Source organism: Arvicola amphibius, chromosome X (genome assembly GCF_903992535.2).
Source record: "Arvicola amphibius chromosome X, mArvAmp1.2, whole genome shotgun sequence".
NCBI classification, from domain to species: domain Eukaryota; kingdom Metazoa; phylum Chordata; class Mammalia; order Rodentia; family Cricetidae; genus Arvicola; species Arvicola amphibius.
The window spans coordinates 123,838,315-123,866,257 of NC_052065.1; the positions used below are offsets into that span (position 1 = coordinate 123,838,315).

Sequence of the window (27,943 nt, forward strand, 5' to 3'; positions counted from 1 at the left end):
AGCAATACCACTCTTGGGAATATACCCAAGAGATGCTCTATCATACTACAAAAGCATTTGTTCAGCTATGTTCACAACAGCATTATTTGTAATAGCCAGAACCTGGAAACAACCTAGATGTCTCTCAGTGGATGTCCCTCAGTGGAAGAATGGATAAAGAAAGTGTGGAATATGTACGTGTTAGAGTACTACTCAGTGGTAAAAAACAATGACATCTTGAATTTTGCATGCAAATGGATGGAAATTGAAAACACTGTCCTGAGTGAGGTAACCCAGACCCAAAAAGATGAATATGGTATGTACTCACTCATAAGTGGATTCTAGCCATAAATAAAGGACATTGAGCCTGTAATTTGTGACCCTAGAGAAGCTAAATAAGAAGGTGAACCCAAAGAAAAACATATACTTATCCTCCTGGATATTGGAAGGAGACAAGATTGCCAGGCAAAAATTGGAAACTGGGGGGTAGGGATGGGGTGGGGGTAAGGGGAAATGGGGAGAAAAAAGGTGAGAAGGGGAGGATGGGGAGAGCTTGGGGGAATGGGACGGTTGGGATGGAGAAAGGATATGGGAGCAGGAAAGTATATATCTTAATTAAGGGAGCCATTTTAGGGTTGGTAAGAGTCTGAACTCTAGAGGTGTTCCATGGAGATGTCCCCAGCTAGATCCTTGGGCAGCTGAGGAGGGGAGCCTGAAATGGCCCTATCCTATAGGCATACTGATAAATATCTTGCATATCACCATAGAACCTTCATCTGGTGATGGATGAAGCTAGAGACAGAGACCCACAATGGAGAATACTTTCAATATAATCATAGTAGTAAATTTCCCAAGCCTAGAGAAAAAAAAATGCCCATTTAGTTACAAGAGGTCTACAAAACACCAAGTAGACAAGACCAAAAGTGAAATTCTTACAACATATTATAGTCAAAATATTAAAAACACAGAATAAAGTCAGGATATTAAAAATTACAAGAGAGAAACATCAAGCCACTTAAAGTTTTAATAAAAAGTTTAAAAACAAAATGAAAGGATCAAAACCTATGAGACAAGTGAAGACAGTTTTAAGAGGAAAGTTTATAGCCTACATCAAAAAATGAGAGATCTCCCAATGGGAGCTCACCAAGGCCAGCTGGACTGGGACTGAAAAAGCATGGGATAAAACTGGACTCCCTAAACATGGCGGACAATGAGGGCTGCTGAGAAGCCAAGGACAATGACACTGGATTTGGATCCTACTGCATGGACTGGCTTTGGAGGGGGGGGGCTAGCCTGTTTGGATGCTCACCTTCTTAGACTTGGATGGAGGGGGGAGGAGGACCTTGGACTTCCCGCAGGGCAGGGAACTCTTACTGCTCTTCAGACTGGAGAGGGAGGGGGGGAGTGGGGGAGGGAGAGAGAAATGGGAGGCGGGGAGGAGGTGGAAATTTTTAATAAAAAATAATAAAAAAATGAGAGATCTCAAATTAATAATTTAATTATGCATATGCCTTTAGAAAAAAAACAAGAGCAAGCAATACCCCAAACTAGTAGATGGGACAAGATAATTCAAATGAGAACCTAAATTAATGAAATAAAAATTAAAAACATAATACAACAAATTTATTATAAAAGCCTTAGAGAATCTAAAAAAAGAGGGAGCATATATTAACATAATAAAGGCAATATAAAACAGGCTCAAAGTCAACATTAAGCTAAACAGAGAAAAACTAAAAGCATTTCCTCAATTGGTTATCTAATACCAAATGGTTTATTCTAAAACACATATACATACAAGTAACTTTAAACAGACTCAGCAGGCTTTATTTATATATTTATAAATATATATTTATATGTATGTATATGTGTGTATATAGCAACAATTAAAGAAAGGGAGGCCATTAATTTGAAATACAGCAGTGGGTATATGAGATAGGTTGGAGGAAAGAACAGGAAAGAGTAAATTATATAATTTATATTTTAATCTCAAACAATAAAAATAAAATTAAAAAATAAATAAGATGTTGCAAAATAAAATTAGGAACAATACATGGATGTAGGCTCTCTCCAGTCCTGTCCAATATAGTCACTGAAGTGTCAGCTAGAACAATAACACAATAGAAGGATGTAGCGTTCGTGGTCTGCCGGCAATGGGAAATAACCAAACTAGCCTTATCTGAAATAATCAGCTTTAATAAAGGGAGGAAATGGGAGAAACTTACAGGGTTCCAGGGAAGAGCAGGGAACCAAGAGGGCGGAGCTTACCAAAACATGGATCTTTTAAAGGTATTTTGTGCCCTGGTGCGGTCACTCCTCTCAGACAAGGGATTGGTCAGCTACCCCATCAGAAGGAGATAAAGGGAATAAAATAGGAAAGGGAGAAATCAAAGTATCCTTATTTACAGATGATATAACTCTATACATAAAAGACACAAAGAACTCCACAAGAAAATTTCTGCAGCTGCACATTCAGCAGAGTAAAAACATACAAAATTAATATAGAAAAATAAGTACCCTTCCTACAAACCAATGACAAATATACTGAGAAAGAAATCGGGGAAATATTTCCACTCACAGTAGCTTCAAAGAAATATTAGAATACATCTAACCAAGGAAGTAAAAGACTTGTACAATGAAAGAAAGGACACTGAAGAAAGAAACTGATGAAAAAAAAAGACACCCCTGTGCCCATGGATCGGTAGGATTAATGTTGTGAAATGGTCATCCTACCAAAAGCAATCTACAGGTTTAGAGCAATCTTGTCAAAATTACAATGCAATTGAAAAAAAAAGAATCTTAAACTTCATATGAAAACCCAAAAGATCAAGGATACCCAAAACAATTCTGAACAATGAAAGCGTTGCCAATATTACCATCCCTGATTTCAATTAATACTAAAGAGCTATAGTAATGTTAAAAAGCATGATTCTGAGGCGTGTGTGTGTGTGTGTGTGTGTGTGTGTGTGTGTGTGTGTGTGTGTGTGTATGTACAAACTCATACACCTGACCATAAGGGGGATTCCAAGGCATGTAACAATATTCAATAATCAATCAAATGAAATCCACATTTTCAAGAAGTTAAAAAAAAATAAGCCTTGATAGCTTAGGCCTATACTCCCAGCTACTTGAGAGGATAAGGCAGGAGGATCAGAAGTTTTAGGATAGAGAGTGCATTCAAGATCAGCTTGTGTAACTTAGAGATGTCCTTTCTTAAAGTGAATAGTTAGAAATGAGTCTGAGGAACTTACCTGGTAAACGTGATGCCCAAGATTCAATCCTTAGTAAGGAGGTGAAAAAATATAATTGTATTGATTGTATGACATCAAAAACACAAATCTACCCAAAGTCTGGAACTAGCATCATATTTGTTATAGAAAGACTAAATGGGGGGGGAGGGCTGGAGAAATGGCTCAGAGGTTAAGAGCACTGCATGCTCTTCCAAAGGTCCTGAGTTCAATTCCCAGCAACCACATGGTGGCTCACAACCATCTGTAATGAGGTCTGGTGCCTGCAGGCATGCAAGCAGACAGAATACTGTATACTTAATAAATAAATAAATATTTTTTTAGAAAAAAGACTAAATAGCCTCCCCAAACAAGACCAGAAAAAATCAAGGAATTTTTGCTCTCACCACTATAATTCAACATAGTAGTGGGCAAGTTAGTAACTGAACAAGCAAGAAAATATATAATAGCATATAAACTGCACGTGAATAAATAAAAGGTTTTTGTAAGTAATAGGTATATCTGTTGATAACTTCAAGTAACTTTCAAAAAGGAAAAAAGTTTCCTGCAACTAATAACTAAATTCTGCGAGGCCAGAATAAAAATCAATTAGGCTCTTCTTCCGGACCGCTGATACAATATGCCCAGCTGACCTCCTGCAGCCAGGCCTTCCCCACTATAATAGAAATGCATCTATCCCCTCAAACTGTGAGCCAGAATAAGCCCTTCCTTCCTTTTAAAAAAAAATCAGTTGGATTCTTACTTAGTAAAACTGAATATGTAAAAACATAAATTAAAACCCCAGTAGCAAAAACTCTTAGAGTAAATTATTAGTGATTAGAGCAAGGTTGAAGGACACAAGGCTAAAATATAAAAGTCAACTGCTTTCTCACTTAGTAGCTGTGAACTAGTGGAATCTGGCATTTAAAACATGAAATGCCATTCAGATTAACATCATCAAAAACAAAATACTTAAATATAAAGATAACAAAACAGCTATAAGTTTTTTTCTCAATTTTTTTATTAAAGATTTCCATCTCCTCCCCTCCGCCTCCCCCTTCCCTCCCCTCCCTTCCACCCATACCCCCACTCCACCCCTCTCCAAGACAAAGAGCTATCAGGGTTCCCTTCACTATGTTAAGTCCAAGGTCCTCCCAGCTCCCCCTAAGTCCAGGAAGGTGAGCAACCAAACTGACATGGCTCACAAAGATTTATATGAAGAAAACTCTAAACTTTGACGGAAGAGATGAAGGAACCAAATAGAGATATTCCATGTCCATTGCTAAGACTCAATACTGTCAAGATGTCAGTTCTTCCCAACACAATCTATACATTCATTGCAATTCAAATTTTAAAATAACAGTAAGCCATTTTATGGATGTCAAAAGACTAATTATCAAGGTTATGTGGAAGCATAATAGACCTAGAAAAGGAAGCAAGAGCCAAAATGCTGATTTTACTGGACTCCAAGGCTGACTGTAAAGCTACAGCAGTCATTAAGTATGGTACCCCTGAAAGAATATACAAATAGACATATGGAATAAACAAAGAGCCTAGAAACTGCTCTACATAATAAAGTTAACTGATCTTTGACACAGGAACAAATATTTCAACAAATAAGGATGAAAAAAAATGAACAATCACAAATAAAAAAAAGAAGAGTCTAAGTACAGACTTCATACACTTGAAAATTTCATCTCAAAAAAGATCACAGACTTAAATGTAAGTTACAAAACTCCTAGGAGATAATATAGAAGAAAATAGAAATGGCCATAGGTTTGGGGGGAATTTTCTACATGTGACACTAAAGACAAAATTCATGAAAGGAAAAAAAACCTATTGCCAAGTAAACGTAAGAGAAAAGACACAGAGTGGGAGAAGATGCCTGTAAAGAAACATCTGAACAGAGACCATTATCCAAAATAAAGAACTCAAAAGTCAATAACAAGAAAACAAAGAATCTCATTAAAACATGGGTCAGGGACCTTAAGACACATTTCTCCAAAGATACACAAGTGCCAAAAATTGTTGGGTATTTTGTCACTAAGGAATTTCAAATTGAAACAATGAGGCATCACTACATAAACCTCTTAGAAAGGCCAAAATCCAGAATACTGACAGCACCAAGTATTTGGAAGGAAGTGTGCAAGAGGAAGTCTCATTTAGTGCTGTGAGGAATGGAGAAAGACAGATTGGGGTTGTGGAGATGCAACTTCGGATCCCAGTACTCCCCCATATGAAAAAGCAGTCCTCCTGGAAGGGTTCCCACAGTCCACACACACAATTGATCCCAACTCCATACACAGGAGCACAGAAGTAGTTGCACTTCGTAAGATATTTTTTAAAAAGAAAAGAAGACAAAGTTCGAAGATCTAAATTTGAGATCTAAAATTGAGAAGGGACTGTGTTAGTGATGGGGTGTGGAAAGGTAAATGGTGGCTTATTTCATCTTATTTCATTGAATACGTATAGGAAATCTCCCAAAGAATAAAAAAAAAAAACCCACAGGCATGATGACATGCACCTATCTTGGCCATTCTGACAGGTGTAAGATGGTATCTCAGAGTCGTTTTGATTTGCATTTCCCTAATGATTAAGAATGTTGGGCAATTCCTTAAATGCCTTTGGGCCATTTGAGATTCTTCTGCTCAAGAACTCTAGACTGACAGCCGAGAAGCCTGCATGGAACTGACGTAGACCCTCTGCATGTGGATGACAGTTGTGTAGCTTGGTCTGTTTGTGGGGTCCCTGGAAGTGGGACCAGGATCTGTCCCTGGTGCATGAGCTGGCATTTTGGAACCTATTCCCTATGGTGGAATGCCTTGCTCAGCCTTGAAGCAGTGGGGAGGAGCTTGGTTCTGCCTCAACTTGATGTGCCAGGATGTTTTGACTCCCCATGGGAGGATTTACCCCTTAGAGGAGTGGACGGTGGGGTGGAAAGCAGGTGGTGGAAGGAGCAGGAGGGTAGAAGGGAGGGAAAACTGTGGTGGATATGTAAAAATAAATAAATTTTTTTTAAAAAAAGTAATAGAGGAGGACATCTCAATTTAATTTCTGGCCTCCACACATGCATACACAGGTGATTGCTCACACACACACACACACACACACACACACAGAGAGAGAGAGAGAGAGAAAGAGAGAGAGAGAGAGAGAATCCGTGTCTCATAAAAGGAAACATTTTCTGTCACTCACATGGCTTCCATTCTTCATTATTTTCTAGAATTTTTCCACATTTTAATAAATACCAAACCACAGGTCCACAAATCTCAATGAATCTTAAGAACACCTTATATTATTACAGTAATTTTTTGGAAAAATATAGTAAAATATTGTCACCTTCTCATCAGAAATAATGCCTGCTGGCAGACAATAACTTCTTTAATATTCTGAATGAGAGAAACTTTCTCAACCTTATTCTATGACCATCAAAATATTTCTAATGAAGGTAAAACAGAGACATTTTCAAATAAACACAAACTGAGAAAAAATGTATCATGGCTGCTACACTATGAGAATTCTTCAGAGTGATGGAAACAGCGCAGCTGATTGGATTTTGCTTCTATTCATAAAGAGCTCCAGAATGGAGACAGCTGCTCAAACATAACAGATCTCCCTTCATTTGTGATTTCTTTGAAAGAATGTTAGCTGTTTACACGCAACAAAAGTAGAAATGATATAATTTAAGATTTCTAAGATATATACAAGTAAAATATATCAGAACAATATCACATGAGGCTGGAGAGAGGGCTCTGCAGTTAAGAGCACCTGTTCCTCTAGAGAACCAGGCTTCAATTCCCAACACCTCGATAATAACCTACAACTGTCTGTAACTCCAGTTCTAAGGGGACTCTGACACCCTCTTCTGGCTTCCATTGGACACTGTGCACACATGGAGCACAGACATACATGCAAGCAAATAAGCATGCACATAAAATAAAAATAAGTCCTCTAAAAAACCTGTAGCACCCAGAGACAGAAACTGGGGTTCAACCTGAAGGCCAGAAAAACAAAACAGCCAGCCACTGGCTCTTACCTTTACCTCAGTCCGAAAATGGCTATCCTACCTCCAGGAATCTCGGAATTAGACCATGACTGACACCTGTCTCCTCCTATCTTATATTCCTCTCTAGGGATGGTATTAAAGGCATGTACTACTACCACCCAGTTTCTATGGCAAACTAGTGTGGCTACTGGGATTAAAGGCGTGTGTCACCACTGCAAGGCTGATCGGTATAGCTGTTTTACTCTCTGAACTTCAGGAAAGCTTTATTTATTAAAATACAAATAAAATATCACTACAAATACCACAAAGAAATACAGGTAATTTGAAATATAGTCTTCTGAGATTTTTTTTATTGGAAATAAAAGTCATCACCTCTAGTTCTTAAACTCTTTCTGTCTACTATTACACAGTGTTCCCTGAGCTGTCAGGGAAAGGACTTGATGAAGATATCTCTTTTAGGGCTGAGTGTTCTAAGACCTCTCATTCTCTATGTAATGTCTAGCTGTGGGTCTCTGTGTTTTTTCCCCATCTGCTGCAGGAGGAAGCTTCTCTGATGATGGCTGAGCAAGGTACTGATCTGTGAGTAATAGCAGAATGTCACATGTTGCTACATTCTTTTATTCAAATAGTAACATTTGGTTTCACCCTGGGCCCCTAGGCTATCTAGTCTCAGGTTCTTGATCACACCAGCTGTGTCAGGAATGAGTTCCATCTCATGGAGTGGGATTTAAGTCAAATCAGATATTGATTGGTTACATCCATAACCTTTGTGCCGCCATTACACTGGCTTATCTAGCAGGCAGGACACCATTGTAGATCAAATGGTTTGTGACTGGGTTGGTCTTTCTTTCCCCTTTGTTAGGGTGCAGAGTACCTTCCTGTACCAAAGACACTAGCACATAGGGGTGAAGGCCATAGTTAGGCTCAACTTATATATGTCCAAGAATTATGTAGGTGTTCTCTTCAGCAACTGAGCATACTATCAGCTTGTGGAGAGTAGTGACAGCCTGGGTTGTTCAGGGCTTCCCATGCGACCTCTTTGGCCAACAACTCAATAAGAGGTAATCTGGTACTTGAAGCTTCCTTTGGTGATAAGAAACATCCAGTTGGGCGTGTGACTCCCCCAATATTTGGCTATTTTCTTTATATTACCCTTATATATGTATGCATTTTAAGAAGTGTCTACTGTATTAGGTTTCCATACCACCCCTCAAAGGGCCCTTAATTTTAACTGTATCTTTCCATATTCCCCCTCCTTCACCCCATCCCCCCAACTTGATCCTCCTGTTTTGGCCACCCCCTCCATCTATCCATAACTATCTATTCTATTTCCTTTCCTAGGGAGAACTATCTGTCCTCCCTAGTCCTTTATTCTATACCTAACTTCTGTGGTTCTATGGACTGTAGCTTGGTTATCATCAGCATAATAGCTAATATCCACATGTAAGTGAACACATACCATATGTCTTTCTGGGTCTCAGATACCTTGCTCAGGATGATTTCTTTCTTTCTAGTTCCATCCATTTATATGTAAAATTTATGATTTTATTTTTTAATGATTGAGTAATATTCCATTGTGTAGATGAACCACATTTTCTTTATCCATTCTGCTGAGGGGCATATATATTTCTAATTTCTAGATTTTATGAAATACTGGAGCAGTGAATATGGTTGAGCAAGTGCCTCTGTGGTTAAAAAAAGAAGTATCCTTTGGGTATATGTCCAAGAACTGGCTCTTGTTGTAAATTGATTCCCATATTTCTGAGGAACCACCACACTGATTTTCATGGTGAATGTACAAGTATGCACTCCCGTCAGAAATGTATGAGTGTTCCTCTTACTCCATATCCTTACCAGCTTGAGCTGTTTTATTAAACTTAGTCATTATGACCATTGTAAGATGAAATCTCAAAGTAGTTTTGATTTGCATTTCCCTGATAACTAAGGACATTGAACATTTCCTTAAGTGTTTCTTGGCCATTTGAGTTTCTTATATTGAGAATTCTCTGTTTATATTTATATGCCATTTTTAATTGAGTTGTTTTCTTGATGTCTAGTTTTTTGAGGTCTTTATATAATTTGGATATTAGTCCTCTATCAGATGTGGAGTTGGTAAAATCTTTTCCCACTCTGTAATCTGTTGCTTTGTCCCATTGACAGTATCCTTTGCCTTACAGAAGCTTTTCAGTTTCTAGAGGTCCCATTTATTAACTGTTGGTCTGAGTGTTCAGAAAGTCATCTCCTGTGCCAATGCATTCAAGGTTATTCCTCACTTTCTCTTCTATCAACTCCAGTGTACCTGACCTTTGATCCATATGAAGTTGAGTACTGTGTGGTATAAATCAATTTGGATTCTTCTACACACAGCCATTCAGTTTAACCAGCACTGATTTTGGAAGAGGCTGTCTTTTTTCCAGTGTCTATTTTTTTGCTTCTTTACCAAAAACCATGCATCCATAAGTGTATGTATTTATATCTGTTTTTTATTTCATTTATTAATATGTCTATGTTTACCATACTATTTTTATTGCAGTTCTATAGTACAATTTGAGTCAGAGACGGTGATACCTTAGCAGTTTTTTTATTATTCAGGATTGTTTTAGCTAACCTGGGTTTGTGTGTGTGTGTGTGTGTGTGTGTTTCCATTTGAAGCTGAAAACTGTCCTATGTGTGAAGAATTGTGTTGGAATTTTGATGGGGATTGCATGGATGTTGTATGGATATACTTGTATATTTCCACATAAATACATACACCTGTACATATACATGTGCTCAGAGACAGGATCTATATGTGTTACTATACTGACACATGGCACAAGAAAGATTGTAAATTATTGCAATAAAGGGAATAGCAGATCTTTCAGAATTATAATTTGTAAATTCAGTTTATAAACATACTTAACATATTTTAATATAAAAGATCAAATAATGGATTCCCTTTTAATCTTTAAGTTTTATGGTATTGCTCTATGACAAAGATAAACTTATTTCCAACTGATAAACCTTGCTGTCAGCCAACTGTGGCCCTGACCCAGTGACAGAAGCCCATGAAACCCAAGGTGCACTTTAATGATGAATCCTGCTCATTCTCTTCATTTGACCCAAGAAACCACTGGAAATAGCCCAAAGGCCCACTGAGGGATCTGGACAGGAATTTCCCAGAAGTAAGTCCAGCTCAACTTGTACTTTGGAATGATTGATCATCCCTGACACTTGCACAATCCACTAACAAAGGTCACGCAGCACCTGAACACCATCATGGCAGAATCCCCGGGCCTCATCATTGTCTTCCTTTTGGGATATCTACTCAGCGCGGAATGTGCAGGTTTGTTTCCTTTTCAAAGCTACGCTGAATCCGCTTCTCTTTCAGATACAGAAATATTTAGAACCGTTGTTTCCAACTAACCAAGATTCCGTGACTTGACGCTATAGTTTTGATTCTAGCAGGCAGCATGTCAGCTGGCAAATATTGGCTGTCTGGTAACTTCACCTTCATTTTAAAAATGAGTTACATTTACAGTGCTTGTGATTTGTTTGTATTTAATAGATACAGTTATTCTGATTATTTGACAATGCAATTCCTCTTAAAATTTCTCTGTGTCCTTGGTTTAAAAAATGAAAGTGGAAAAACTCTCTTAACAAAGAAATTGCTGAAGAAACAGAAAACCATGTTATTTTAGGATTTTAGACTCACCACCTTGAAATCAAAAGGGGAAACATAAAAACCACAGTTGTCTTATTTACATAAAAAGTATTTCTTGAATCTACATGTGTTTCAATGCTTTAGAAGTAGATGGCAAGGCATTGTTATAATGTATAAAAGTATATATTTACTGTTGAATTTCCCAGTTAAAATTGGAAGATCAATCTTTCTTTATTAAGTTATCTGTTTATTATGCTTTTCCATGGATGGGAATAAATAAGCTCCTCTGTGAGTTCACAAGTCTCAGAACTGTTGTTTAGAGAACCCTAGTACTTACTTAGCGACCTCCCTAAGGAACAACGCAAGTATACAAATGGCTAGAAGGAGTAGGAACTTAGTTCATGCAAAGTACAAAACAGTAGGTTTTTGTTTGGTTTCCTTTTTGCAACAACAGTGACTTTCCTCCCCAGGGAGAGGCGCACAGGGAAAAACTTACTGCATTTAGACAAACAGCCTGCTCACTCGGGATGTCTTTATCACGCTTACTTGTAACATCAACTCCAGCAGCTGACAGTGCCAGGATCAGGGGTGCCAACCCTGGACATCCCCGGAAAACAGGCTGCTCTTCTGGTTCCCACTCCAGACATGATGTCAACTGTGGAATCAGACTGAGAGGCTGAAGTGATGACATGAAAATGTGAAGGTTAAACTGCTCTAGCAAAGTGGGTAGAGTAAGAGATGAAAAATACATGTTGGACAGCTCATTGAGTGGATCATAAAGTCAGGTCATTCAACACACTGCACCATATTGACCTAAGCGAGGACAAAAGAACCTAACACTTTCTTATAAACTAGTGGTAAGGGGATGGTGGGCGTCAGAGGACTGCTGCCCACCAGAAGACCTTGGATAATGGTAAGATAATAGAAGAATCAAGATTTCAGAGCTGCAGCAATGATGACTAGAGATAATCCTAAAGAGATGTACTAAGAAGAAAAGCAACAGGATTTTAACATCATTGTGGTCAGAAAGCCAGGCAAATGTTCCCCGGGGTGGACAATATTCATGTAGCACTGTCTTCTGTTAATCTGTCATGGGCTTCCAAAAGAAGCCGCTGCATGTTCATGACTAGTGTCTTAGTGTGACAATTTAGAATTGGAAATCAAAATTAGTCTGTGAAATGAATTTGATTTTACTAAGTATACAGGTCGAAACTGTCTTTCATGCATTCAGATATTAGTACATTACTCTTAAGGTGCCTGGTACTATGACGCTCTTGCTCCTCAAGGCTTGCTCCGCCTGCTTTCTTACACATCCCAGAACTACCAGTGCAGGGGTGGCACAGGCCACAATGAGCCTGGCCCTCCTATATCAATTATCAATCAAAAAATGCCCCACAGGCTTGCTCACAGGTCAATTTTATGAGGCATATTTCAAAAGAGGTTCCCTCTTCCAAAATGATTCTAGCTTTTGTCAAGTTAATATAAAAAGTAGCCAGAACACACACATCCACCCATCTACACACCCCCACATGCACATGTGTATGTATAATATCATATATATACATAATCATATAGGGAGAGCAATAAAAATAATCACTAATGTTGACATTTTATGTAGATAGTAACCCTCACACAGAAAGAGCCACATCCACAGTAATGTAAATATTCCAGGGGCTCTGTCTGGTTTGAATATTAACTGTTAGAAGTGAGGCAAGAAAATGAGATGAACTAGATCATCATCATACTTCAAAAAAAAAGGGTCCTGATCTAAAGAGATTGAACAGTAGAGAGCAATGTGGAGGTCTAACAAATGCAAGTGTAAGAAGCACACTCCTCCGTGTGTTATAATACTCAGTCTGGTAACACTTTAGAACTGATGAGGCTCCAGGCTAGCAAATCCAACCTTAAGTCTCTTACAATTATCCAAAGGAATCAAAAGATCAGGACCTGGACAGTAGCCATAGAAAGAAGATGGACAACGGAAGTGGTAATAATGAAACAGAGCTGAAGTGATTCGATAGCCACATGCTCCTGAAAGAGTTAGGCGACATGCATAGAGAATCTGAAGGGTCGAGGGCAGTGTGCTGATATCAACACAGCACAGGGTCTACAGTCTGGCTTTTGACTCGAAATCCAGGGCTAATCCTCTGTTCTGTGACAGGAAGCAGTCCGGAAATACATGAAGTCAAAATGATTCTTTATAAGCTTGCTACCAATAATGACAATAATAATTTCCTTGCACAGAGGGCAGGGAGGAAGTAAAGGCACTACAAAGTGCATAGCAGAGCTGGAGAAAGGAGGAAAGCTGAGAGGAAAAGAAAAATGGCATGCGAAACTTGGGGGGAAGTGAGTAACCAGGGATACACTGGCTTATAATTTATCTCAGAGATCCTGTCGACATGATGATGAGTACACACCTTACACTGTTGCTACACCCATTTTATATTTGGGAAAGTTAAGGTCCAGACATTATATGTCTTATCTATGTTCACACAGTCTAAAAGAGTCAGATACATGATGATTCAAATCCTGTCCTATCTAATTGCAAACGTTGTTTTTCCATTCGTCCACATTATAAATTAGTACCATCACAGATGTTCTATATGAGTGACTTGAACCAAGCAAATAAATTGCAGTGGGAACTTAGATATAAATACACAAAGGTACCCATAGGCAATTTGGTGAAATACAAACCTGCCTCGCCTCGAGAAGGCCTGGCAAGAAAAGTGCTAACAAGGAATGGAATGAGTTGGGGAAGTTGACAAGGGATGAATGATAGGAAGATACTTAAAGTAAATTCAGGGATTGGAGAAGTGTTCCCAAATGGATTCAGAGATAAAGGATGTCAATGGACTAGAATGTTCCATAAAGGAAATTACTGCCACAAAAAATAAGCTAATAAAATTAAGTTCCATTTCTTCTACCCTCCCTGTTTTTGTTAATGAAAAACTAGTATTAAATGCCCTAGAGAGTTCAGTTTGAAATATTATCAGCTACACTGATGCTCTCTCTAAGATTTATTTATTATTTTTATCTGTGCATGTGTATGAGATTGAGTTTATGTACATCACATCCATGCTGGTACCTATCTATAGAGGCCAGAGGACATCAGATCCCCTGGTACTAAATGGAGTTACAGGCAGTGGTGAGCCACCTGATACAAATACTTATGTGATGTGATGATTATGTGATGGGAATTAAACCCAGATCCTCTGTGAGATCAGTGTTTTTAGCCACTGAACAATCTCTCCAGCCCCAGTATAGCTGCTAATGAAAGGAGCAACTCCAAGCAGCTTTTCGGTTCCTGTTATTGATTATGTACATTATATACATGCATCAACTACGTAAACATATCCACATATATGCCTACACATATACATGTATATATGCAGAGGGAGAGATACAGAGAGACAGGAATAGATACAAAGAGGCAAGGAGAAGGAAAGGGAAGAAGGCAGAAAATTCAGTCTTCAGTACTCAAAAAAAAAAACAGAAGTGTCCTACAGAGTAGGTAGCCATACCTAAAAGATACCACATCATAAATTTCAGTGAAATGTTTCCATCACTGGAATTCATACACCAACTAAAGACATCATGGTCTTGAAGATAAACTCGATTGTTTCTCAACATCCCATGAGAGACACTGGGGTACCATCTGCAGCTGGCCTACAGTTGGGATTTTATTGATGTTGTTGCTTAATATATTTTGGTATAAAATACTCTGATCATCTTTCCCCTGCCCAACTCTTCCTAGATCCCCCGTATCTCTTTACCTACCCAACTTCCAACAACTTCATGTTCTCATCTATCTATGTATCTATGTATCTATCTATGTATGTATGTATGTATGTATCTATCTATCTATCATCTACCTACCTACCTACCTACCTACCTACCTACCTACCTATTATCTATTTATCATCTATCTACCTCCCAAAACAAAACAAAAATCAAAACAAATAAAAGCAGGCTTCTGATCTTCACCAGATATTTGTTGCAAAGTCACTGGGAGACTATGTCCTGGAAACAGCTCAGTCATGGTGATGATGGATCACCTTGCAAGGATCCTGCACTGAGCTATTTGCAAGTGATGACGAAGTGTGAAGTTACTGCTTATTTGAGAACTTTCTTTTTCATCAAAAGTTAAATACAAATATGGCTGAAAATGTGACCTTTGATTATTGGAGCTCCGCTGACTAAAAGTAAAACTGAATTTTAATTCCTAAATCTCAATGTGTATATAGTACCGTGAGAACATTGCAGATTTTGGCTCCATGCCCCAAAGAGAAATTAGCTATAGAATTACTTGGATTGAAAACAAACATTTTCTTAAAAGACATTTTTCATTTTCAGAGTGTTCTCTCTCTCTCCCTCTCCCTCTCCCTCTCCCTCTCCCTCTCCCTCTCCCTCTCCCTCTCCCTCTCCCTCTCCCTCTCCCTCTCCCTCTCCCTCTCTCTCTCTCTCTCTCTCTCTCTCTCTCTCTCTCTCTCTCTCTCTCTCTCTCTCTCTCTCTCTCTCTCCCTTAAAACTAAAGAAAGGTTCTTTTAAATTTCAGTTTTCCTTGATCGTGAAAATGCCACCAAAATTCTTCTCCGTCCAAAAAGATATAATTCAGGGAAACTGGAAGAGTTTGTTCAAGGAAACCTTGAGAGAGAATGTGTAGAAGAAAGGTGTAGCTTTGAAGAAGCACGAGAAGTTTTTGAAAACACTGAAAAAACTGTGAGTATTACCTACATCATACCAGAGTAATATATCCCCAAGCAAAATATGGAAACCTTCATTTTAAAAAGGGAGTGGGGAACTAGAAAGATGGCTTCGTGTCCTATTCCAGAGGACATAGGTAGGATTCCAAGTATCCACATGGAAGCTGAAAAATATCTCTAACTACAGCTCTGGGAGCTCCAACACCCTCTTCTGGCCTCTGTGAGTATTGCATGCACATAGTGCGTGTATGCATGAAGCCAGAACACCGGTACGCATAAAACAAAATGAAAACTATTTTAAACCAATTTTAAAAGAAAGAAAATTGTATTTGAAATCTTAAAATATCAGTACATATTAAATCACAAATGTTATAAAAGGAAATGAATCCACATCAAAAATTCTTTAAACACTATCATTAAGCTGTCCTTTTTTTTCTTACAGACTGAGTTTTGGAAGCAGTATGTTGGTAAGCAATTCATTTTATTTCCTAGCTGCTATATGAGACATTTGAGAATTGTGCTTTTTTTCTTTATATAAGTAGAGGTTGTAAAATCTCAGTTACAAATTACAAATGTAGAAAGAAAGCAAAACAATTGCATCTCAGAGCTGAATGAAAGTTCGCTGTCATTAGTGGAGTTAAAGATGCTGACTACCAATGTTTTCTATGTTAAATCCTAATCATTGGGATGGTCTTCAATGCCCTCCATGACTTGACTGTCCAGCCCTTTCTGCTGCCCTTCTGCCCACCTCTACTACTACTCTCTCTCCATAAGCCCTCTCCCCCCCCCCCACCTTCGAACATCCTAGTAGTGTTCCCATGTTCCAGGAGTTAGTTATCTGCTACCCCTGTTCGCAGACTCTTCCCAGCTTCTGCTAGGTTCACTTACTTACCTTGCTCAGGGACTTTGCCTAAATTCCTCCAACTCAATGAGTTCTCCCTTTATCATATATTAATGATTTATTTAACTTTATGTTCATTGGTGTGAAGGTGTCAGATCTCATGGAACTGCATTTTCAAACAGTTGTGAGCTGCCATGTGGGTGCTGGGAATTGAACCCGGGTCCTCTGGAAGAGCAGTCAGTGCTCTTAACCGCTGAGCCATCTCTCCAGGCCCCCTTTATCATATATTAATACTTCAACCTGTTCCCTGGCAGCTCTGCCATTTTAGACACTTGCGTCCTGGTTTGTTGTTGTTGTTGTTGTTGTTGTTGTTGTTGTTTAACTACAGGTTTGGTACCCCTTATCTAATATACTTGCAAACAAAGTTCTTTAAATGTGTAGTCTGAAGATCATGTCATATAATAATTTTAATAATTTTGTTTAGGAAACAATTTCACAGCATGGGATTTTCCACTCATGGTATCATGTTGGTACCCCAAAAGTTTTAGATTTTGGCGTGGTTTGGAATTTGAACTTTGAAATGGAGGCTACTCAACCTGCAGCATTTTCAATACCAATTTATTGTCCATTTTCCCACCCTATAGAATGCAAGCTTAGTTTTGGCAGGAACTAACCTCACTTGCTGATGGGTCTTGACACCTACAGTAGTATCTGCAATGGAGGCAGGCAGTTAATATCTGCCCGTGAACTGACCCAAAGGAAGAAATGTAATGCTTTCACAACAATCAACTTCATTGCTTACATTATATCTTTGTACATTTTAAATTTTTGCCTGAAAATACAAATTTTAAGGAATTTAAATCCAGATGTGGAATTTTGAGGGAACTTTCACAGGTTCACCTCCTTCCCACTATCTACTTAGACAGAAACAAATGAACTGGGACGCCTATTCACTGAGCTCCACCGACTTAAGGGCCAATTTGATTTTTCTACAGTTCCTTTTGTGGAGGAAACTAGACAGTGCCATACACTCAGAACTCCTTCTTGTTTCTCCATGTCCCGTTTGAAGTCATGGAAGGAAAGAAGTTGACTCTGTTTTTCCTCCTTCTCAAGGATGAATGCTGCCATGCTCTTTTCTTCTGAGTTGCCCCTTAAAACTTCATCCAAACTCTATTTTTTTTTGGTTTTTTCAAGACAGGGTTTCCCTGTAGTTTCTAGAGCCTGTCCTGGAACCAGCTCTTGTAGACCAGGCTGGCCTCGAACTCAGAGATCCGCCTGTCTCTGCCTCCCGAGTGCTGGGATTAAAGGCATGCTCCACCACCGCCTGGCCCCAAACTCTATTTATACTAAAGTTAAAACTTTGAAGTTTATGGATTGTTTTTCTGTTTTTCTTTTGTTTTGTTTTTTAATGCAAACCATGGGCTTGGGGAAGCAATACCTCTGTTGGCAAAGTACTTTCTGTTGCTTTAATAAACACATAACCAAAATGTCACTTGGGGAAGAAATTAGTTATTTGACTTTCTTTTTTCCCTCACTTTTTAAAATTGATTTTTACTGAGCTCTACATTTTTCTCTGCTCCTCTCCCTGCTTCTCCCCTCCCCTTCAACCCTCTCCCAAGGTCCCCATGCTCCCAATTTACTCAGGAGATCTTGTCTTTTTCTACTTCCTATGTAGATAAGATCGATGTATGTCTCTTAGGGTCCTCATTGCTGTCTAGGTTCTCTGGGCTTGTGATTTGTGGGCTGGTTATTTGACTTTCACTTACCGATCAGATTGAGGGAAGTCCGGGAAGGAACTGAAGATGGAGCGATGAAAAGAACTGCTTACTGGCTTGCTCAACTGTGCTTCTTACACAACCCACATGGAGCTAGGCCCTCCCACATCAATCATTAATCATGAAGATGCCCCACAGACCTGCCCACAAGCCAGTTTGATGGAGGCATTTTCTCAGTTGAGATTCTTTCTTCTAAGATGGCACTGGCTTTTGTTAAGTTAACAAACAAACAAACAACAAAATGTTCAGCCAGTATAGATGAAAACCTGAGTTTAATCTTCATCACCCACCAGTTTTGTTATTTGTGTGTATTTGGTATAGTTTCGGTACTGACCATTTTATACTAGATAGCCAATAAAGAAGGACGATCCTTTGAGAGGTAATTCTCTCTCTCTCTCTCTCTCTCTCTCTCTCTCTCTCTCTCTCTCTCTCTCTCTCTCTCTCTCTCTCTCTCTCTCTCAGCAGTTGCCTGTAAGTATTTGTCTAGGATGGAGACTTTTTCCCCTCCCACATTAACATGTCCATTAATACAGCCATTGTTTAAATCTTGTGTTTGTAGCCATTTCTAGAAGAGACTATTTCATAGCCGACTTTCTGGTATTCGGGCTCTTACAATCTTTCTGTTCCCTCTTCTGTGACGCTCACTGAGGCTGTGATACAAATGTATTTACTGGGTCTACCCTTCCCATGATCCATTGATCTCTGCATTATGTCCAGTGGTGTTTTCTGTGATTGTCCCCATTTGCTGTACAGAGAGTCTTCTTTGATGAAAGGTAGTAGCCACACTTGCCAGATAACTACACTAAGGATGGGATTTAGAATGAAGTTAGAAATTATTCTTTTCTAGCCAAGTGGCAATAGTAGATTCTCTTCTAAGATCTATTAGTTTAATAAACCTGAAATTATACATACAAAGAACAGAAAAGACCCTAGTAGGTTGTAGTTAAATATTTTTGGATATGCATTATGTATGTATATTTAGCAATAATAATCAAAAATTACCAATCACCCAGGATTGACTTCTGCATAATACATATATACATACACACACATACACACACACACACACACACACACACACACAAAGAAGCAAAACTCATATCAGCCTTTACTTTAGCTGCACTTAAACTCTTAGGATTCCTTCACACTGCCAGTTAACATACAAAGCCCTGCCCTAGTCCCAGTCCCTGATCTAGTCCCAGCCCCTGTCCCTGTCCCAGCTCCTGCCCCAGTCCCAGCCCCTGACCCAGAGCCAACCCCTTCCCCCACCCCAGCCCCTGCCCCTGTCCCAGTCCCTGCAACATATTTTGAAGTTGGGCAATGGCTTTCTTGGTGAGCTAGATGCAATGTTTGCTATACCTTGATCACAAATACCCATGAAACATGGAGGGCATACTTCTGTCTCTACTATTTTCACTACCAAAACCTAAACAACACAAACAAGCACAGAAAAGGAGTAAAAAAAATCCCATGCCTGTTTTCACATGCAGTTAAGATTCCATAAAACTAGCCTGTACTACTCAGAACTAGCCTGGGCCGGGGCTCCTTATGGCTGTGTCATTCTCTAACATGGCTTCAGCAGACAAAGAGCCTGACACAACTAGCATCTGTCAGACACCTTGTAGAGTTCAGCTCACAGCAGCAGTCTACAGAATGCCTAGCACATTCAACCCTCACATGTTCCCACGTGTGAAGCGCCGTGAATTCTGCTTCACAGAGAAGGAAACGGGCATAGAAGGGGTAAGGGATTTGCCTTGGGTTACCCAGTTGGGGAGTCACAAGACCTGGAAGAGAATCCAAGTTCTCTTAGCATCCCCTTTCTTTCAGTATAACACCTCACGACCTTGAAATCTGAATGTTCTTATTCATTAAATAGGAGCCTAGTCGTCTGTTGTTGCTGTCACTGCTGTTGTTGCTGCTGCTGCTGTTGTTGTTGTGGGTTTATTTCTTTTCATTTGAGGTACACAAGTATTTTGTTTGTATGTATGCATTGTACCATATGTGTGCCTGGTAATCACAGAGGCAAGAAAAGTGGCATCAGATCCCCTGGAACTGGAGTTATAAACTATAATAAACAACCATGTGTGTGGTGGGAACTGAACCCAGGTCCTCTGAAGAAGCAGCAAGTATCCTTAACCACTGAGCAACCTCTCCAGTTCTAAAACCCAGCAGAATTAAAAGAGAATCTCACATGTCTTATCTTGTCTCCTGTTGCCTTTGACCCCTACTAACTATGGTTTTCTCCTGGTCTATAGTACACAAAGATAGGAACCCAAAGGAGGACTAAACGCAAAATATAATGACACTCATTTTGAAGATATGTCTCAGCAAATGAGTTTCCTGTGTGGCTGGCTGCAAGCCCAGACCCTTCCACTGAAACACCCTAAATAATTCAGATTCATTGGTCTATAATATAAAGTGCAAATGTAGCTCGTTTTTAGAGCAGTTCTGAACATCAATAATAATAAACCAGAGATAATGTATTTTGTTTTCATAGAATTGGAACAAATTGCAGTATCTGTGCAAAAGCACATTGGATCAAGGGGCAGAGAGGGCAAGGTCTAATTTTTACAGCAATCCAATTTTCCAGAGAGTTTATTTCTGAAAAGGATTCTATTCCCTTAGTCAACAGAACATAGACACATGCTGCTATCAGACAGTAGAGAAAGAATATGAGATTCTACACAATTATGTACCCAGGAGTTTGGCTTTATATAAGAATGACTAATAACTGGAAATTTCTCTTTGATTCCTCCTTTTTCTCTCTTTGATCTTTGATACCATTTTATCTCATTGTTTCCTTCTATATGTGGAGTCCTATAGGCCTAATTTGCAATTTTTCTATAGCTCAAAATGCATAACTCCTTCTGGTTAGATTCACCCTCTCCCTGTGAAGCTTTCTTAATAGTATGAATGGAGGCCAAACACTAAGGAAGAAGACTTAAAGGTTTCCTTCTGCTCCCCTCTTGCCTATTCCTTCTTCCTGTTTTTTGTTTGTTTGTTTGTTTTACTGTCATTGTCTTCAAAGACCGTAAATGTAGAAACTTCAGAAAACAGAATGGAGACAGCAAATCTATTCATAAAGCACATCCAACAGTACTTTTAAGTTTCTGATGATGCGCTGACCATGGTTGTCCACTTGGAACCTAACTGGTAGGCAGACAACTATCTTTAAGCTTCTGGCACCTTCCCTGTTCTCACAGACTCTTGCTTCATAGGGTAGGTAAGTTGATACACTTGCCCTGTACCTGCGCTGCCAGTTCCTTGAGTGACAACATCTTTATTGTCTAACACAGATTGCTCTGCAATACCTGCAATAAAATGTCCTCATATGAAATATAAATAGTAATTATTGAAGTGGATCAGTTTCCATTCCATAAAGAAACATGAACAACCTCTCTTGTTGTCTGCTCATATAGTGATTTCCATACAAACATATCTTTCTTCTTCCTTTGGATTGAATAAACTGTGTATGTCTCTCTATGTGAAACTTTCAGGATGGCATTGGACTTTGCTTCAGTGGATTTTAGAAACTCAGAAAAACAAGTACATCACTTGCCCATATGCAGTTAGCTTGCAGCACGGTGGTTCTTCTCTGACCCTAAAATCAGACATCTATTCAGGGGAGGACTGGGCATTCTAAGCACTATATCTGATCATTCAATTTTCTAACCTGTCTTAAAGATGGAGATCAGTGTGAGTCAAATCCTTGTTTAAATGGTGGAAAATGCAAGGATGATATTAATTCCTATGAATGTTGGTGCCAAGCTGGATTTGAAGGAAGGAACTGTGAATTAGGTAAGTAACATTTTTATTATTCATGGTTCAAAGTTTCCTTCTTAAACCAGAAGAAACAGGAAATTGAAATATTTATGTACCACACATTTCTCCTAAAACAAACTTTCAAAGCTTATAAACATTCATGTTCTCTGTAGTCAGTTTTCAGGGTATGAATTCAGTCTAGTATTGAGTGGTAATGTTCCATTCCCTTTACTTATTAATCCTTAATACAGTCATATGTGCTCAGTACCATTATGATCCCCATTTGAGGAACATTAGAAGACTACAGCACAAACAGAAGGGGTATAAATGGTTGAGCCAGGAATTGAACTTCAGCTGAACTGTGCACCAAAATGCATCCATAAAATGATTTGAACTTGTGGCTGAGTCACTTTTGATCTAGGCTGTGGAAGTAGATAGTCTATACAGATCTGGGCATGACAGGTCCCAATGTAACAGGAACTCTTCCAGATGGATAAAGCATTTTATGTGTTAAATTTGTTATAAAAATCAGGGGTTGTTCCTCAATTCAACAATATTGATTATATCAAAGAGTAACGAGGAAAAAGTAACTTACAAATGTAAGGTTTTGTTTACCTTCTCTTTTCATTGCCTAGAATCTTTTTTTTTTTGACATATTTGTGATTTGAGCAGTAAACCCCAAAGTCCTTTACCTACTGATTACTCTGGATGCAGTATTTCGGACATTGTGGCTGAGAAAAGCACGTGGTACCAAGAAAAGACTTTTGTACTCTGAAATTCTAGGAGAATAGATGTGCAATCTGAGGGAATGAATTTAACAGCACAGGTTCCATGGCTAAGGATAAAGAGTAGAAAAGTATCAGGACACTCTTAAGGCTATATAGCCATCTCTCTGACAGATGAACAAGGCAGGAGATAAAATGAAAGGCCGCAGCTGCACTTGTCCTATTGAGAAAGGGGATAAAAGTCCCTGGAAGATTGTTCAGGACCACGGGAAAGTTCATTGATCATCTTCCTTTGAGATCTGAAAGATCTCAGAATGAAAAGAAAAGTTGAAAGGACAAAGGAATTTAAAAAGAAAGAATGAATGCACGCGGGGGAACTAATATGCTCAGGCTGGACTTCCATTTGTTTATGGTCCCTGGTGTAGCAATAAACCACAGCTTGAGTTTCCCCTCCTGGGGCTGTGTTAATTGGCTCAAGATCTCTAAAGTGCCATTTGTTCTGAAAGATTATAATTTCAAATTCAGACTTACTTAGTGAAATTTAGTCCTCCTATACCAGGTATATACGGGAATGCTTTAAGTAGTTACTCATTATTGCCTCAAATGATGAAACTATTGAAGTGAAGGGAATGATAACTCAGACTGTTAAAATTGAAGGACACAGTGTAGTAGATGATCATTGCAAGCATAAAGGTTGGGATGGAGAGATGGTTCAACAGTTAAGAGCATTGGCTGCTCTTCTAGAGGACCTGTTCAGTTCCCAGAGCCTACATGGAGTCTCACAACTAGCTGTAACTACAGTTTAAGGAGATCCAAAGCTCTTCTTCCGCATCCGCAAGCACCAGATATGCATGGGGTACATAAATGTATATGTATATAAAACTTACCCATGCGTATAAAAATATAGTGATGAAATAATTGTAAAACCATGTCTATCTACTTTGATATATTTATTTTTATTTTACGTTTAAGGATGTTTTTTCAGCATAAATAACTGGGTACCATGTCCATGCAATGCCCAAAGAAGCCAGAAGGTGGCAGGGGATCCTCTAGAACTGGAGTTAAAAGTGGCTGTGAGCATCCACGTGGGTTTTAGAAACCTAACCTGCTTCCTTGGGGAAAGCAGCAAATGCTCTTAACCAGCTTAGCCAGCTCTCCAGTTCTCTATCTCGTTTTAAAACAGACAGTTTAAAAGGAGAACGAGAACAGCCTCGAGGAATACGAACATAAGTTCAGAAATGCTCTAACAATACAAAAGAGGTTACGGTCCATAGAGAAAAAGTGCTGGCAACATCTCAATGCCCCTTGGTTCCCACGCTTCTGTTTGGCCAGGGCTCTGTAGCTGTACTACAGCCACCGCCGCACTTAGCCTCTGGGGTATATTGATCAGATCCAACCAATTCAATAAAGGGTTTTTTAAAAAAAAAAAAAAAATCTTTTCAGCTCAGCTGGTTCAGAAACAAAATGGGAATTCTGTCAGAATGCTCTTCATCTCAGACACTAGAGGAGAGCAGCAACAAAGTATATACAAACTCCGACTTAAGCTTCTCGCCTCGAGCTGACTAAATACGCCCCTGAGAAGTCATAAGGCTGCATAGCAGCCAGGTGTGCGGGCCGATGCTTCACCCTGACTTGGAAATGCCTGGATTTCCACTAGTGTGGCTTTTTTATTTCTTACCCCCCCACCCAAAAAAAAAAAAACAAGAATTAATTGGCTACTGGCTCCCTTTGGCTAGAATAAAGATCTCCGGATTTTCTCTGCTGAAGAAGAAATCCAAATACCCATTATCAGGAAGATCAAGGTCTTCGAGACTCTAGCCACTCTTTCCTCCTAAAGAATACGAGAAACATTTCCCGGCCGAAAAACAGAGTGGGAAGAAAAATTACAAACAAAAGAATATTCTCTGAGGTTGTTTTTATGGTTTGGGTGTTTGTTTGGTTTTGGCTTTGTTTTAATTTTTGCAGGACACCACAGACCTAACTTTCTCATTTACTATGTATTTTTCTGTTTTTGGAATAGGAAAAATGTTTTTGTTTAGCTGAATAGCATCATGTTTCTGGCAAACCTATTCAACAGAACAAAATTTTATTAAGGCTCTGGCGGGCAACCTGATGCTGTCAAAACCAAGGAAAATCCAATACCCAACCTAGTGTTTGCTGTCTAAGTGCTCAGTAACTGACGACGAATGAGCTCCGTGCTGTTTCCCAGGTCTTGCTCTATTGACCTCTCCCCTGGAATGTCTTGTGCTATAATTCTATTTCTAGAATCCTGAGCCTTTGGCCGCAGGCAAAAGACCGTTGATGCAACACATCCCCACCATGTGCACCAAGCAGGCCAGGGATCAAGAGCAGCAGCAACACACTGAGCCAGAAAGGGCAATGGCAAATGAGGAAATGATTGAGAGGTCTGGTTGCTTAACCAAGGACACAGAAGCAGAATGGAGAAATCATACCGAGTTTACTCATTAGCGTCACACTTGCCCTGGACGCAACTAGTCTGTTCTCACCACCCACCTCTGTTAACTTATCACAATCTCCTATTGATGGAACATTTTCTACAAGTGTTATTTGATTTTGGCTGAACACTTTGGTATTGCTTTGTAGCAAGGATATGATAGCTAGGAACAAGAAAAGAGCCAGAGATGCTATCAACATTCATGAGGGAAAAGGTCCTAAAAACTAACTAAATGCAAAAGAACAGATGCCATTTTTTTTATCATGCACTTAGTGGATTATTGGTAGCAAAAATGAAATCTCTCTCAGGTTGGTTCCTCCATTCCTTTCCCCGATAACATTTTATTTTCCTCTCCTATTTTATTGGGCTACCAGTAAGCATTATGAACTATTTATCACATGAACTTTAAACAATTAAAGTAAATAAACATATGGAAATGGTGCTGAATATGGAAGCAATATGTAAATACCAGGTGTGTTTATACCAGAATAAACGGAAAATAAGTTGTGGAACAGAGTGGAAATGAAGTGCTTAGTAATAAAAGAAAGATGTACAAGTACTCTAAACACACTCTGGCTTCTGTGGATACCACACACACACACACACACACACACACACACGCACGTTAGTATTTTTAAAAAATAATAGACTAGATGGATAAAATTGTATTAATACAATGGCCTACTACACAGAAATATAAAGGAAGTATTGCTATACAAAAACATTTAGATGAATCACACAGATACATTGCTAAAAGAGAAGACTATATATGTTTTTTACATGAAGTTCATGAACTACCAAAGCTATTTACCATGTTTGAAGCCCAGGTAGTGATAGAGTCTGTAAAAGAGGAAGGGTAGCATGATTGGGAGGGAACATTAAGAGACTTATGTGGGTTGGTAGCGCTGTATGCATTAACCTGTGTGGCATTTGAACCAGTGTTATACATAAATAAATAAGCGTCTAGTCGTAGCTCATGATTTAGTCAAAGTACAATATCGAATTATTTGATCATATGCAGAATCAAAATATTGCCAACACCATCTTCATGAATTACTGAGAGTGTTATTTTATCTCATTTTCTACTCTTAGCTCAAGGCTTCCAGATTGATTCAACTAATATTTAACACATGCATGAGCCAATAGTTCTGTGTATTTTTGAAATATATGTCAGATAAGACATTAGTTTTTTCTTTTCTTTTAGATGCAACATGTAACATTAAAAATGGCAGGTGCACGCAGTTTTGTAAAAATGGTGCTGATAACAAGGTAATTTGTTCCTGCACTGAGGGATACCAACTTGCAGAAGACCAGAAGTCCTGTGAACCAGCAGGTCAAAATCTAAATAAGTTGTTTAACAAAAGTCTGTTTGAATCTTTAACACTTAAACTGTCTTATTTTAGACTTTTTTAAAAAATTATGTATTTTTTATTATATGTATATGAGTGTCTTGTGTGCATGTATGTATTATACAAGTGTGTGGTGCCCATGGAAGTAAGAAGAGGGCATCAGATCCCCTGAGGTGGAGTTACGGAGGCTGAGTGAGTTAACATGTAGGTGTTTCACTAACCCTCCATAACTCTAGTTATAACCCAGGTTCAGGCCCTCTGCAGAAGCAGTGCTCCTAACCACTGAGAAATCTCTTCAGCCCCCAAAATACCTTATTTCAAAACTTACTTGTATCTACTCCTTTTTGAAACCGAACAAAAGATTGGTAGCTTGAAATGAACAAATTAATTTTCCAAATGACACCATCACTTAAATTCAATAATTATGTACAGCCTGAATTCTTTTCTGGGACCATTTTTTTTCTCTGATTTCTGTATCACAAAGAAATGGACTTGTGTGATATCTATGTGCAATATTTGAGATTCAGCAGATCTAACTAATAATATACTACCATAGCATAAAAGTCATATAAATACTTGGCTGATTAGTAAATTTCTAATGAAAAGATGCTAAGTGTTAAGTCTAAGTCTGTTGGAGGCCTAGTTAGTTCCATCTATTAAAATTACTTCCTGACGCGAGTCACAAACTGGGATTCTATACTTTCTGTCAGACTGGACCCAGCAATAGTTTATGCTCTCCTAGAAGGAGCCACACAGCCTTTACAGTAAAGGGCAAAGTAATGTTTCATAGTTGTGTGAGCGTGCCACCATGCTGACAGATAATTGTGTTCCAAACAGCTCCACATTCATTTGTTCCCTCCAAAGCCATAATTTTGATTTGGGGAGGAGGGAGACAGCTTTACAAGACTGGTGTGCAAACACGAGGACCTGGGTTCAGATTCCCGGTGCATAAAAGCCAGGCAGTGTAAACCATGGCCCCAGCACCAGAGGGAAAGATGGGACCAGTCAGAAATAGTGAGCTCCAGGTTTGGTGAGAGGCCCGGTCTCCAGAAGGAATTTATAAAGAAGAGAAATAAATGAGGACACTTGATGTCCACCTCTGACTTCCACACCTGCAGGCTTGGGCGCTCATACCCACACACATATACCACACCCACAAATAAAAAAAAAGAAGAACAATTTTGAAGCAAGCCAGGTACAGTTTCTCTTGCATTTCCAAAGCAAGATCTTTTATTAAATTGGTACATTAAATTATGAACCATTCCTCGATAGCTGTGGGCTTGATATTTATCTCAGCAATGTACCAGGCAGAGGAAATTAAAGACAGGCCCAGCATACAAGAGTTTGTCTGCTACAAGCAAAGGGGAGAGTCTCAGATGCTTCACCGTCTGCCTGCTTCTTCACATACATTGCCTTATGCACAGCTTGCCTTCGGAGAAGTGTGTGTGTGTGTGTGTGTGTGTGTGTGTGTGTGTGTGTAC

The 27,943-nt window shown here is 39.0% G+C and overlaps 1 protein-coding gene across 1 annotated transcript in view; it reads left to right on the top strand.

Annotated features, from left to right (window-relative positions):
* The first annotated feature begins 10,380 nt into the window (after positions 1-10,380).
* Positions 10,381-27,943, top strand: part of F9 (coagulation factor IX) — a 28,305-nt gene continuing 10,742 nt past the window's right edge. The window contains exons 1-5 of the mRNA XM_038316132.2: positions 10,381-10,534; positions 15,408-15,571; positions 15,998-16,022; positions 21,856-21,969; positions 26,318-26,446. Of these exons, the coding sequence (XP_038172060.1) occupies positions 10,468-10,534; positions 15,408-15,571; positions 15,998-16,022; positions 21,856-21,969; positions 26,318-26,446 (499 nt within the window). The 5' untranslated portion in view covers positions 10,381-10,467. The remainder of the gene's footprint in view (positions 10,535-15,407; positions 15,572-15,997; positions 16,023-21,855; positions 21,970-26,317; positions 26,447-27,943) is intronic.